Source organism: Chroicocephalus ridibundus, chromosome 3 (assembly GCF_963924245.1).
Source record: "Chroicocephalus ridibundus chromosome 3, bChrRid1.1, whole genome shotgun sequence".
NCBI classification, from domain to species: domain Eukaryota; kingdom Metazoa; phylum Chordata; class Aves; order Charadriiformes; family Laridae; genus Chroicocephalus; species Chroicocephalus ridibundus.
In genome coordinates this window covers 69675742-69691067 of record NC_086286.1, presented here as the reverse complement: position 1 = coordinate 69691067, position 15326 = coordinate 69675742, and the positions used below count along the sequence as shown (strand labels likewise).

At 39.5% G+C, this 15326-nt stretch overlaps 1 protein-coding gene across 11 annotated transcripts in view; it reads right to left on the bottom strand.

The window, feature by feature from the left end:
• PTPRK (protein tyrosine phosphatase receptor type K) overlaps positions 1–15326 on the bottom strand; it is a 425922-nt gene that overhangs the window by 323189 nt on the left and 87407 nt on the right. For all 11 annotated transcript variants that reach the window (XM_063329637.1, XM_063329639.1, XM_063329640.1 and 8 more), the window contains exon 2: positions 7172–7294. In XM_063329637.1, coding sequence (XP_063185707.1) covers positions 7172–7294 — 123 coding nt within the window. The remainder of the gene's footprint in view (positions 1–7171; positions 7295–15326) is intronic.

Here is a 15326-nt window from a genome sequence, read left to right as displayed (position 1 = left end):
GGAAGGGGAAGGGGAAGGGGAAGGGGAAGGGGAAGGGGAAGGGGAAGGGGAAGGGGAAGGGGAAGGGGAAGGGGAAGGGGAAGGGGAAGGGGAAGGGGAAGGGGAAGGGGAAGGGGAAGGGGAAGGGGAAGGGGAAGGGAGGAGGCCACCTACTCTTACGGCAAATTGAAGCGGCCATGTAAACATAAAATAAGTTCACATACACTAGTTGTCTGCTTTTTATCTTTTTTGTGAAAGGGTCAAGCCAAAGGGTACAAAGTCACCAGATGTGCTGAGACCATGCCATGGTCTGTGGGCAGGAGCGCTGTGCCCATGCTCTGAGCCAAAACGACGCCACGTGAGGAGCAGCAGTATGTCAGCCCAGGCCTGGCCCTCCACTACACTCCAAGATAGCCAGAAAATTTGAAGGCAAGGCAAGCTACTGTTATCTTCAGGAGGAGGAAAATAAAAATAATACACATACATACACGCACATACAGGCAGTCTAAGAGTGAAAATGGTGGTAAGACAATGGCACAACAGGCAGATACAGAACTGAAAAGCAGGGCTGGCTTACTCCTCTCCATGCAGGGAAGCAGTGAGAAATGAAACAAGCACTACTCCTCAGCTGTGCTTTGGGCTTCCAGCCTTGCACACTCTGAACATCAAATGCCTCAAATAACCTGCAACGCCTTCCAGGCTACCAAGGTGCTATTCAAACCCTGTTTTCCCTGAAACTCTGAAAGGCCAGCACAGTACCATTTTGCTTTTTGTTCACCCTTCATAATGCTACCAAAATAGCAGCTTCAGGTAACGCCTCTTACTGACATTCACAGTTCCCCAGGTAGCAGCTGACTTCATACAAGCAATGAAACACTTCCACTTACAGCCCGGGCTCCAGCGGTGGTAAGAGTTGACCAGAACAGGTCATTTCTCCCCACCCCGACAGTGCTGCAGTGATGGCCCATGCCATTTGAACTTCGCCCAATACAGGCATCATCAAAAGCTAGAAAGCTGCACCGTGCAGTAGAAGGCTGCCTCACGAGCAAGAACACTATCATGAATGCTGTGATAGCACCGGCACATGGTAAACCTAGTAATTTTTGGTACCAGCGTGGCACAGGTAGATTTGCCCAAGATTAACCTACTACTTTGGAACTCTATCTGTAGCAAACAAACTTCTCACCTTGCTCCATTTTGTTACTCCAGATTCAGAGAAATGAACTAATATTCTTCAAATACTAAACTGGGAAAGAAAGGAGGAAAAAAGAAAGAGAAGGAACAATTTCTCAGAAGGCAGGATTTTATATAGCTTTCACTGGAGTTTGGTTGTGCTATTCTCAAAATAACAATCTGACAGATTTTCTAAAACTTAATTGATAGCAGTAAAATACACTCATTCAAAACATACAGCAAGTAAGAAGATAAGCTACTGAAGAACAAATGAGCTTTTGGGAAATCCATATTGCAGGGAAGAGGTATGGCTGACCAAAATAGCATTATAACTTAAAAGAAAAAAAAAAAAAAGCACAACCAGATATCACTCTACGTAAACAGATATAGCAGCTGGCCTTGAAGGTGAAGTATAGTTCGTGCAAATACAGCAAGTAATCCTTTTTAAAATGTTCTTGTCTTTCCCTACCCCAAAAGAAACAGAATAAATTCATCTGTGTCAATGAATGAAAAACCAACACATAGATGTTACTTATATGTGAAAGTCATTTTTATTACTACAAAAACCTTACTTTTCCTAATCCCATGCCTAAACTTCCTAATGAAAAAATGGGTTATCTAAATGTACAAAAGTACTGCTACACTGTGCATTATCTATAAAGCCTTCCCTGCACCCCTCCTCTTTTCACTTTATACCAAGTGAAGTATGCTTGAGAACAGAGAACCCTTGGAATTAGTCAATAGATTGATTAATGCACTGTACTGAGCAAACCAAATAGGATCAGGATGTTTACAGGTGTTCTTTAGGTAGACGTTAATTGCATTGCACTAAGGAGGTAGACTTCTTTCTGTTGAAGATGCTACTAACAAATAATACAGACAAGAAACCAACCATAAGGCTTACTGAATAAGAAAAACAGTAAAATACGTTTTTGTGATCACAGAAGTACTTCAAATAAATTCAGCTCTGTATTACACTGACAAATTAAACAGGAAACAAGTATCAGTCAACTTTTGGGGCCAAGGAGTGTATGAAGACTGAAGGACGTAAGGAAGAAAAAAAATTCTCTCAGTCACCTTAAGTAAAACATATCTATGCCACCACATAAAGAAATGTAAGAGGAGGAAAGACAACCAGAATTTCTTAGCAGCCCCAAACACAGATCCAAGCTTTTACAATTTATTTCATAATGTAATGACCCAGATAAGCTTTCAAGGATCAAACTTTAAAACCACTACCTTCCTGAATTGCATTTGCCAATCCATGGACTAGTCAATAAATTCCCTGGCGTACAGTTTCTCTGATCTATTACCTTTATACTGGCGATGTGAGCCACGCAGTAGCAAAACCTTGAAAAGTCAGTTCTCAACTGCTCAGTGGAGTGGTAAACTTTGTTAGTTCTGTCTATTAAAATAAAGAGACCCAGAAAGCATTCTATTTGAACTTCACCCTTCTGTAGTGCAAAACAGCAAGTTGGTTCACTGTGTGTGGATCAGCATCTCCGTGGAAGAGCTCAGTAACCCAGGACGTAGTGAGAGTTCTCCTGCTCCTCACCAACTTCTCATCTTTCCAACACCTCAAGAAACACCCAGCTCTCACCAGACACTGCTTCCCAGTTAACTTTTTTCTGACTGTACGCATACAGATGCGCATAATTAAAATTTATGCATGAGTTGGTGGTTTCATTTCTACAGGCGAAAAATTCAGGTTTAAGTGAAGTAAAAGGCCAAAAGTCTCATCTATATGACCTCTACATTACAGCTTTGCTTCCTGAGCCACATTCATATAAAATCTATATTAAAACACAAATTTCATGACCTTATGGCTCCCCTCTTTCATTTATACACTTCATAAACACTTACGTAGGTCCTGTGCTGAAATTCATTTTGGGTCACACAGGTGACACAAAAGCTATTTCCATTCTGTACAAGGCAGAACTTAAATAGCACACAACTGACCTTCCAGATCACAACAAATACTCAACACTACTTGTACAGGAAAAGTAAAGTTGCATGCAAATCTAAGAGTGTAATTTTCGTATTTCTTTCAGGCACCCCAGAGGTTTATACAACCCCTGTACCCACCCATGCCACCAGCTCCCGTGGTCCTCATCAGCTGCACCAGCATAACAACTCTTTACAACTGCAAAATGAACTGGATTAACAAACTGACACATACCCGCCCCACACACACACACACACCATTATTATTTTCAGTTCACAACCACAGGAACAACAGCGCAACTAGGAGGAGGCAGCAATGGGAGAATGCCTCTAGGAATGATGGGACACAGGAACGAGCAGCCAGCAACATTCTGCCTAAAGCCTATATAAAAGAAATTACGGTGAAAGTGCGGCCTAGGATTACTTGTCAGCACACTTCCTCTCATCTCCATTGCCTTTCATAGTGTCTGTTCTCCATTCTGAAGTAACTGTGCAGTCTTCCACTGGGGACCCCAAAGCATCAGCCTAAACCAGAATATGCAATGCTTTACTGTTCAGGACTGGCTTGTTTCTTTTCCTTTTTTTCAGAGAGTAGTGAATTTAGGTTTATTCTTTAAAATGGGGCAACATACAAGGTTCATATGTTATTTCTGCAAAGTAAAAAACTGATTTCTGCAATACTCTTCACTGTAAAAAATAAACTCTGCATTTGCAAAACACACTCTAATGATTTAATCTGTTCTCCTTTAGTCATGCTACATGACAAGTGCAACTAAGTACTTCACCCACTACTGTTAATTTATTTTCCTCAGAATTCTAGAAAACCAATTCAAAAAAATTAGTACACATCCAATGCAGGCACATTATCCATCTGAGAGATCGGAAACAAGATGTCCATCTCAGCATGTCACCATTGTCCACTATAATTTAGACATTCTTCAAATTGCATTTGTATCCAGGAGGGTAATAGCCCTTACATTAAAAAAGCCCTTTATTAAGTGGCTCCCCGTCATGCAGCCCATTACAGGCTCTCATGCCCTGACCCTGCATAGCCCCAGAACAATGCTGCTTTTAAGAGGCAAACCAAACAGGGTAAATAAACTATCTTCTTTATCTAAGGGTAAAAACATCAGTAAATATTATGAATATGGATAAAACCACCCCTTCGCACATCCTCAGTGATATAAGAAAGCACTATTATCTAAGTCTTCTGCAAAACAAAGTTATCCGCACATAATGAATGGTCCCCTAAAATAACTGGGAAAACTCTCCATAGCCAGAAAACACAATAGGTGGTCTAAGGGGTTTGCTTCAGCACATATATGTTGAAGCATCTGAAGGTGTCTTTCTTCAGATGTACAAAGACCAACAGGCAAATACTTTGATTTCATTTTTGTCACCAGGTCTACAAATATAGAACAGTTGGTCACCAACCTTGCCTCACACAAAATGCAAATCCACGCTTGTGGAACCAATTCTACACAAAGAACAACTCTATAGTCTTGGACCTTTCAACCTAGAACGATCTCAGGAGAAGGGCAGGCATTTTATTTTAAAAGTATTTAAAAACCTGAATGGCTTGGAGAAGATGATCAGGAAACTGGCTTTGCTCACTTTCTGTTACAGCACAAGAGGCCAACATGTATCAGACAGAAATCATGCGCAAGTTCAAAACAAGCAGAGAGCGCTGTGTCTTTCCACGATTTATAGCAAATGATGGCACTTATAAGACATAGCAGATGCTAGAAGTCCTCAAGGAGTGCACGGACAGTAAGACAAAGCTGACGGAAAGACATGAATTCATTGAGAATATCATGAATAAAGGCCGTTTCTGGTTGAGGAAATTCCTAAATGCCAAAAAGCTGAACTCTGGGAAAGCCCTCGGGGCATGACCACCACTCAATTTGTCTTACCTCTGCAGTCTTCCCTATGCAACTCATAATGGCTACTCTCAAAACCAGCAGACCTTTAGCTTGAACTAGCACATTCACTTTTACATGCTCTTACAAACCTGATGTTGGATATCAGGTGTTTTCCAAGGTTTTAGTAAGTAATCCAAAGGTCTTATCCTGTAAGCTGCAGTTCAAACAATTTACAAGTTGATATTTAAAGCTGTATACAAGCACCTGCTCTACGTATTCACTTTATTTTGAAATTAATCATTATGTACAGCATTTACTTTTCCCATAACAGAAGGTAAGCGGCTTTTCCCTTTGCTCATAATTTGAGAAATACAATGTAGGTCAGTATAAAAAGAATCTGAAGTTGCATTAATTATTCAGAGGTAATCCTACTTGCCTTATCAGTAGTGTTTACTATTGCTATACCTGCAAAATGCTTGCCATTATGACAAGTTTTCACATTTTCCTAGCACTCTGAAGCACGTGCCATGAGGCCTGAAATTTCCCACGTCCTTCTCCAAAGCACAAATTGAGTTAAACCTCTCCCTTGAATTAAAACACAAATTCGATTGTCAGATTTTTCCCTTTTCCTATTTTTTACGTCGTTTTCTCTCTTTTTTTTTTTTCCTCCTTTGTCCTTAGTAGGACTTTCTGAAGTGAATAAAGACTAAAAATTGACATTTGAAAACTGAGTATAACCCTTTACGACTACAGTGGTTCTGGGTGAATCTGGTAAAGTTAGAGCCCTAAAAGCTGCATACTCAGTGTAAGCCACAATTTCACATACAGATTCCTCCAGAAGAGTCCACGTGCTGCACTCAGGAAAAGGATCTGTAGCAGAACGGAACCAAAATCAGGTGCCAAAGTCAGGGAGCACTCTATCATTTGGCAGGTATGTTATTTGGGAGAAGCAAGAAGCAGCTATCTTGTCATTTAGATTCATTCAAAATGCAATTCCTCAAATTGCTTTCTTCCTATACAAAGTGTGCCTGAAGATTGAGGATAACAAATTTTTTACAAAACGGTGCTTCCATCACAATTAAAATACCTCCACCGTTTTAACAAACCATGTAAACTCTCAAAAACACAAACTGAAAAGTAACTAATTTCTGCCTTCCTAGGGGAGATATTATTTTGAATTTGTTAATACAAGACCATCAGCATCATGAATGCCGAGGCTTCAGGGCTTAAATTTACTCTTCCATACGCAAACTTGAAGCATCAAGCAGTCCATGAAGTAAAGTGTGGATCTTGTTTAACCTATATCGTAAGATATGGGGCACGGTAACAGGTTCTCACATCAGTGACTCCAAAGCAAGGGGAACCCAGCTAGTTAGCAGTTAAGAAGTAAAGTTACATACATTAACCACCCACTAATAATCCACAACAATATACAAAAAGCACGGGAAGGAACGGTGCAGAGGTTAGGTTACTTCTGTGTGGCAACATTTCCCACTCCTTCTCTACACATACCTCGCTTCACAAAACCTCTTAGATACAAATAAAATAGCCATGACCTTTTTTCCTCCTCTGCATGATTAATTACTTAATGTACTATTAATTGGAAAATGTAGCTGAATTTCAAATGCTTTCATTTTCTCAGCATATCATGCTGTCTGGGAAGCGCCGATTAAGCTGTTCATCAAAGGTGAGCAGGCAAGGTCATGTAGGCTGTACCTCTTCAGTTATTCATTACCTGTCCTAAATAGTAATTAACAACAGCAATATTTCCATAAATCAAAGCTTTTCTGATTACCTTCAGATGAGGAGCGGTTGGGGAGAGGGGAGGGAAGGAATCAGTGTATGGGTTTTTGCACGTATCCTTTCTTTCACCATTTGTTCTAATGCATACCTGAATAATTCAGTCGATACATTAGCTGTCAATTTAAGCTGTAGAATTTCACTGCAAGTCAACAGGAATTCCACAGAGAATAAAGAAGAGGTTATGGCTTCCTTTTTCCTTGCCCTATCCCCCCTAACTTTAAAAGGGGATTTGATCGAAAAGGGTGTCTCAATTATCAAGATTGTTATATTTATTATATTTCTTTCTTTTTATTACCTCCATTATCAAGGTTAAAGTGGAGATCACAAAGTATGCCCTTGAGGCCATATTCAGTGAGGCCCTGAGTTAATAGAGAAACTTCATCCCTTCAGTATCTGGGGAAGGTTCTCACCTTGAGGCATCTCAGGAGGCAAATAGTGAGGCTCTTGAGCACTGACATGTACCCAGTCGAAGTCATCATACAAGTCTTGGTGGTAGTCACAGGGTCCAGGACCATCATCGAACGTACATCCCCCTAGGGAAGAAACTTGTTATTAGTTTATTTAAAAGCAGAGGTTGTCCAAGAGTCAAGCAGAGGTGTTCCTCCAGGGCACACCACAACTATGGAGCCCACGCAGGCTGTGGCACAGTTCACAGGCTTGCCTGTGCAAAGCTATAACCCACAAGCAGATCATCCATCAGTGTTCCCCTCTCTTTATAAAATGTCTCTGCATGACACAACCAATTTTCCCCAGGAGCACCCTCTGTCAGAGCAAGAGATCACAGGCTGAGTCACCGAGCCCAGGTGAAACCTGGCCTAGTGTCCACGTGACAAAAAAGCAACAGGCTGTCTAAACCAAGGGGGAAACAGAAAATAATGGGCTAGGCTTAAAAAGTAAAAGTGTAAACCAACAACTTCAATGCACTGAAAGTGTAAGTAGTCCAAACACCAACAACGAGGATAAATAGTGTGCCCAAAACAAAAGCAGTCAGACAAAATGATTAAAATTACTTAGAAATGAAATAATTGCTGCAGAATGAATTGGATAATCTTGCTCTATTAAATCAATCTAGCATAACAGCACACAAATTAGAGGCACTTTTTCAGGGTCACACAAACAACGGATATGAAAACCTTACAACAAAAGTTGTGAGGAGAAGTGACAGGGAGAAAGAAGAACAGGAAGAATGTAAAAGATGGGGGAAAAAAACCCAAAAAAATCCTGTGTAGCACACTAATGTCTGCTCTGTCTCATTCAGTAAGTTCTTTATTACATTATTCACTCAAGGCAATTAAGTAGGGTGGGAAAAAGAGACAAGAAAACACAACAATTATGGGAAGAGACCAAGGTTTGAAACAGAAGAAAAAAAGGAATCAAAAGAGCCTGGTTGAAGAAAAAGTAGAGCATAAATGCAAGAAAATACAGATGTCACACATACAACTTTGCAGCATCTATCTCCATTCCTGATATACAGTCCTTGAGTTTGCTCTTCCTGCTCAAAAATAAAAGGCCAGACCAGGAGAAAGTGAAAGAGAAAAGCGTGCATTCATCTTTATTTAGGCAGTACTTTTTTAATCCAGGAAAGACGTTATATAAGTCTATAATTAGATTTTAAACAGCTCCTGGAAATCAGAGGATATTTCTTGCATCCTCTCCTCCCTGTCCTCAATAGTTAGGGCATATCAATCCGATTAACAACTGTCGTTAAAACAAAAATTCCTCTTGTTAAGACAACACCTCTAGAATAACAGGAACATTTGCGATGACTTCATTGTCTGACTTTTTGAATACAAAATATGGGACAAGTACTGCAGGCCCCAAGAATAAATGAAAAAAATCCTTACTATGGTAAACTCTAGTGCCACCCTACAATGAGTCACTGACACTCCATCAACAGCGAGCACCCTCCCATGCCTGCCAGGCTCTCACCAGCCCACACTACACCCTGGAGGAGAACGGGCTGGAGGTGGGAAATGGGGAGAATGAGGACCATGAAGAACTACGTACAGTCTGTGCGTGTTTCTGTCCTCTGTACAAGGTGCACATGGCCTGGAACTAGGACCGGTCAGAGAATAGGAAAAGAGGACTGGGCACGTATGTCACCAAATTGAGGATAAAAATATTTTTTACCTACCTAAAATGGAGTATTCAAATGTCACATGACAGGAAGAAAGTCTGCAAAAATAATGTTCATACTTGGGGAAGGGGAAGTCCCTTTTACTAAATTTCTTCAGAAAATCTAGACTGTGTCCCAAACTGAGATTATACTTCATCTTCAGTATGAGACAACTCAAATAATTCCCAGAGTTCTGCATAAGTATTTGTCATTTTGAATAAATGACAAAACAGCCTAATTCTACCTCACTTAGGACCACTTGTTAACCAGTGTTTTGGCTGACAAGGACAACAGCAGGAGAGAAAGAAACCTCTACGCTGCAGCGAAATTCCTGCTAAATATTTGTACCATAAACCCTTAAAACTTCATATTCAGCTCCACATTCACAAAACCTTCTCAAATATTACCCTGTGACAACATAAACACAACAACAAAATCCCAACATTTTATACTCAGTACTAAGTTGGTTACTACATCGGTGTCAGTGTCAAAGATTGCAAGGTGCAAAAAGAAAAATATCTCTGTGTCAAAGAAACATTTATGCCTTCAAAAGTCCAACTTCAATGCCCTCTTACCACCAAGAGACTTTTCTAATTAATATTTATCATGATAAAGCCAGAAAGGCTTAGAACATAAATCTTGGTCTTTGATTTAACTTACAATACACTGCTATGATCACTCTACAGAAAAAAATGTACATTTCCTTCGACATTTAATTGATAAATGAATAGCAGTTTCCCTTAAAGGGAGGTTATCACTGTCTGCCGTCCCAGCAGCAAAATGACATATGGCTTTGAAGCACATGCCTACGGGGCACCCATTACCCTTTTTAATGGTTTAAGTGCCCTCAGTATATAAATTTAAACTACCAATGAATCTTGTAGACTCATTTGGAAGATGAATGTCCTTAATTGCTCGTCTTTGTGCCCACTATTAATTTTAGTTATCAGGGTTCTGATTAGCAATAACAACGCATCTGTTAATACACAGCAAGCCATCCGAACCTCCTTGTGCGTACCACATCACTGCTGCATCCACAGAGCAAGCAAATGTCCGTTTATTGCATGCACACGAACGAAGTTTATCAGGACAGATTATCAACCCACTACAAAATTCAACAACTGCCTAAACCAATGGCTTTCTCTCATGGAGCACACCTCCTCCTCTTAACAACAGATCGTGACATTTCAAGGCAAGTAAAGTAAAAGCCAATGCTGTAGTGATTTATCCACTACAACATGATGAGACAGACCAAGCATTTTAACACCCATGCAGTCTACTCCTTATGACTTAAAGCATAAGCAAATTTGGACATCCCCTTCTCTGTTTTAACAGTCAACTGCCTGTGTGCTATTTTGGCAACTCTGGATACTGAGACAAACCTGTCGTAACATGCTGTGTGGAAAACACAAGGAGAAGAGAAGATGGGTGGGTGAAACCTGCAGTAATCTGTTTCCAGTCATTTGTTCAAAACTATATACATTTTAAATCAATCTTTAACGACTCAAACACAAAACCACATTTGACAGAAGTACAACATAGGTCAGGACTTGTTAGTACCCTAACTCAGCTACTGCGCCACTCTCCACAAGAACGTGACAGCACTGTTCAGGGAAGAAGGTGGAGAAGGTAGATGGGCTCGATGAATGTTTAGTACCTTCCAGTGAGGTTCAGCAGCTAAACTCAAATACATATTTGTATCTGCCATCCAACGTTTTGCTAGAACCTGACAATATCTTACGAATGACAAGTTAGAAATCTCCAACTCAGCCATTTGTAACATCCCCCACAACTCAATAAAAAGGCACTTAGTACCAACCACTGATCCCTTACATATCACCACCACGTTCCTTTAGCTACAGCTGACGTATAACCTGCAATTTATCTTCAATGCTGCGTTGACACTGGAATTTGTGCATACCTGCCAACACTCATGCCATGCCACAAACAGTGATTTGTGCACCTCTGCTCAGTCTCCCGGCTGGAAGCACACAGCACTGACATTCAAATGCTCTTGAACCTTGCAGTACCTAAATGGACGTTTATCTTAGGTTTCCAATATCATGCTTCAGAAAAAGGCAGTAGGTAAGGATTCAAAGCAATATATCAGACTGGTCTGACCTCAGCAGCCTAATGTGGGCTTAGGGACTGCAATGGAAGGCAGACAGAATCTCCTCCCTTCAAACAACGGTGCCATCAGGACGTGGCCCAGAAGGGCCAGGCAGGGACAAGCACTATGCTCTGCTGAGGGGCAGCACCAACCAGAGCCATGGCTTGCTGCATCTCCAGTGGTGGCAGCAGCCAACAAGAAAGCATAGGCAATCAATTTAAGATAAAGAAAAATCAAATAGGCCATCCAAAACAAACACCCTACTGACAACTGAGATTGTAAGCTAGGAAGAAGGAGTCTTAAGTCTGGATGGTTATTTTGCCAAACTGCTAACTGTATTTTGCATCAATCCAATTCATTCAGTTGCTGAGGAAGTACTTGGGAAACACTTACGCTCCACAGAAACCAAGCAAATCAACAATTCACTGTTTCCATCACTTTTCCCGTAAGCTTCACTAAGTTATTAGTTTCAGCTTAAACACACCTAGAACTCTCACACAGTTGTCTTCAACATCCTTCTAGCAGACAAGTGATAACTCATGCTAGTCTCATAAAAACATCCTGACTACATGTCCATTTTCATTTATAAAAGGTATCTTAAATGTTCATTATAAAAAGAAAGATATTAATATCCCACACTGAAGTCTCAGAAAAAAAATTAAAGCTCTACTAAATAAAAAGGTCATTAAGATTATCCTAAATTTAATCTTAAAATCCCAAAGATTAATCTAAATTTAATAAAGATCATACAGTCAAGGTTTACACATCACCTATAAAAAGCTATTTAAAGATGCTTGAATTTAAAGACAAATTACCTTTTTTAAAATGTTACCATGATATTTCCTTAGCAGCACCACTCAGTACTGACACTGCTCTCTGATTTTGATTTATCCCACATCCTCTCAGGCCAACCCAAGCGTCATGGTTTAATCCCAGATGGCAACTAAGCACCACACAGCCGCTCGTTCACTCTCCCCCACAGCAGGATCATGGGGGAGAGAAATGGAAGGGTAAAAGTGAGAAAACTTGTGGGTTGAGATAAGAACAGTTTAATAATTGAAATAAAATAAAATATAATAGAAATAATAAATTGTAATGAGAAGGAAAATAACAAAGAGAGAAAGAAATAAAATCCAAGAAAGACAAGTGATGCAAATGAAAACAATTGCTCACCACCAACCAACCGATGCCCAGCCAGCCCCCAAGCAGCATCCCCCTCCGCCACCTTCCCACTAGTTTTATTGCTGAGCAGGATGTCATATGCTATGGAATATCCCTTCGGTCAGTTGGGGTCAGCTGTCCCAGCTGTATCCCCTCCCTACTTGTGCACCCTCAGCCTCCTCGCTGGCAGGGCGGTACAAGGAGCAGAAAAGGATTTGAGTCAGCAAATAACTAAAACATCCCTGTATTATCAACACTGTTTCCAGCACAAATCCAAAACATAGCCCCAATCTAGCTACTATAAAGAAAATTAACTTCACCTCAGCCAAAACCAACACACCAGGAAAGAGCTAAATTGTTTCTTCCCCACCAGGTTAAAACATAAATAAGTTTAAGAGAAGCACGTGTCAGTAACTCCCACTGATAAGTGGGCATCTACTACAATTTTACTGTGGCCTCCCAGCTCTTCAGAGCTCAGGACAGAAAGGAAAAATGATTCGGATTTTGAACTAGTGATCTTTATCTAACAATTCCAGTGTTCCAACTACACTTCCTAGAGATAACGTCAATTTTACTATTTAGAATAGAAACAGTCGGTTGCAGATCAATATTACAAGAAATTCAAGGTACCCATAACATCTATTATGAATGGCATTACAGACGTGCTATACTGGAGATCTACTGACTTCTAGATAAAAGAAACTATTCCCACATATCACCTAGAAATTCTGTATGTCAATTTTCATATTTAATTAGACCATAATGACTTCAAGTGCCCTTTAAAATATACTCAGAAAAGCCATAGTAAAAAACCAATTCAAAACATTCAGAAAACTACTAAACTGCAATAAATTAAATGTCTAATGATAAAACTAGCTGATGACGAATAACACACATTTACTGGCCATGCTTTATACCATCTTTATAAAAAAACCCATGACCTTTAACATCAGGGGTAGGAGAAGGGAAAGGCTGGCATTCACTTTTCTAAATCCAACAATGAATATGTTTCTTTGTCTTATGTCACACTTCCTACAGAAGTAAAAGTAAAGGGAAAAAAGTAAAAAAAGGGTGTAACAAATTCTGTGCATCAACAGGAACAAGGCACTGATTTTTAAGCCTTCTATATTAACAGTATCTATCCGCTGGAACTCCCAAGTACCTTCTCACCAAAATTTGACACTAAGTTTCAGAAACTAATAAGAGAAAATAATGAAAGAAAACCGCATCTTCTGGATTTGGGGCAGGGGCTGAAATGGAAGGACCTGATTGGGTTTCCAAAGCAAACTGATTTTAGAAGTGTTCCTTATCAGCATTGCAAAGGGCTTTTTTCAGCCACAGAACAGCACATATAGGACAGTCAAAACAACACATCTTTACACTTTATTTCTGAGATCTGTCTGGCATCCAACCACTTTGGTGTTATGCAAAATACACAAGCAACATCTTAAATTTCACCATCTTCAATTTTAAAGAGCTGGTTATAAGCCCCAAGATTTATCCACTAAGAACAGGGAGTTCACCATGACAGGAGAAAAAAATTCTAGCATGAAAGAAGAGTTGTACTACAGGCACACAACAAACTTCCGTCATCACAACTTTTCCCTTACGCAGGGCTCTGTTACCAGCAGTTTCTCCGGGACTCATATGTACGAAGGTGTCATACAACGAATGAAATACCCTTTTCTCATCCAGCTCAAGTGAGTAGTTGGAACAATCTGCTCCTTTTATTCAACAGCATGCTTTTATTTTTCTCCACCACCTGCTGCAAAAGCATAATGACTAGCTCTAAATCTATCAAAGTAGATAGCTCCATGGTAAAAACACAGTAGAAAATTATGTTTACCTGGGATGTCAGGTAAAGGTCCTGTGAAAATTTAATTTTTTCTCCTCACATTGATTGGTGAATTCAAAGCTTGAAGAGTACAGAGGCACTATAGCAGGTCTCTTGTCAGTCATATATCCAGGAACAGGTTCTGCTTTTAAAATCACCCACCTACCACATTAAATTACCTCTTCCTATCACAGAATGCCTCGAAGCACAGGATGTTTCCATCTTCTAAAGGCACTACAATATTTTTCTTACAAGCATTTTAAAACATACTGATTGCAGAGCGTTCAGATGCCTATTAAGTATATACTATGAATTGCTGTTAATGCAGGTTGAGAATAAATTTTAGTAACTCATGTTAAAATGCTTATGTTCAGTATTACCTACCGAAGTATAACTCTGAAATAACCTTAATTAACCCATGGCATCTAAAAAGGCAGGTCAGAGGCACTATTTCATTTAAAAAAAAAAAAAAACACAAAACCAAGAACAAAAAAAAACCCACAACTGAAACCAGCAGCACTTAAGGAAAACGACAAGTTCTCCTTCACTACAGGGAGAAGTCATACTAAATACTAAGAACATTTATCTATTTTGCAGCGGTATCTTATTTTGTAGTACTAGAATTCATTACACAAAAAACCAACTGATTACAGTTAAGAGCAGTAAAAGCCAAGTAAATTCAATTAAGTACAAATACTTTTCAAAAATTTTCTAGGCTTGTTCCCATTATCAGTATGTTTTAATCATCCTCTTAGCTTATTAACTCGAGCATGGGACTCCAGGTCTCATCCAAAAACACCACTGGAGTGTAAACACCAACAGCTTAATAGGATATACGGCTGATTATTCCTAAATTAGCGGTATCTTATTTTAATTGTAGGGCTTTTGTTGGTGGTGTTAGAACAGTCAAATAATCTAAATAACCCTACAAACATAAACATTTCAGAAAAGGAAGAGGACAAACCCCCTCTTAAATCACTACATTCTATAAATCACCTTGACATTAAAAACCAATACAACCTCCCAACAGTCATAAAGTAATACCATAACCAATATAAGCAAAACAGACAAACAAACAAAAAAAAGACGACTGAAGAGGTCATGATCAAGTCCCATCTATACATACTTTTTTTTTCATTTTGTATCTGTCTTCCGTATTCCTTATTAATAAAATGTAGTAGATTATTTTAGAAAAAAAAGGTGTGAACTTGAAAAATATTAAGTATCAATTACCAAGAATGCAGGAAGCTTTGTGTCAACATCCTTTCCTGTCATCCTCAGGAAAAGATCTCCCTATTAATCCTAGCATTTATCCTAATCCCAAAATTATGGGAGAGCATTAAG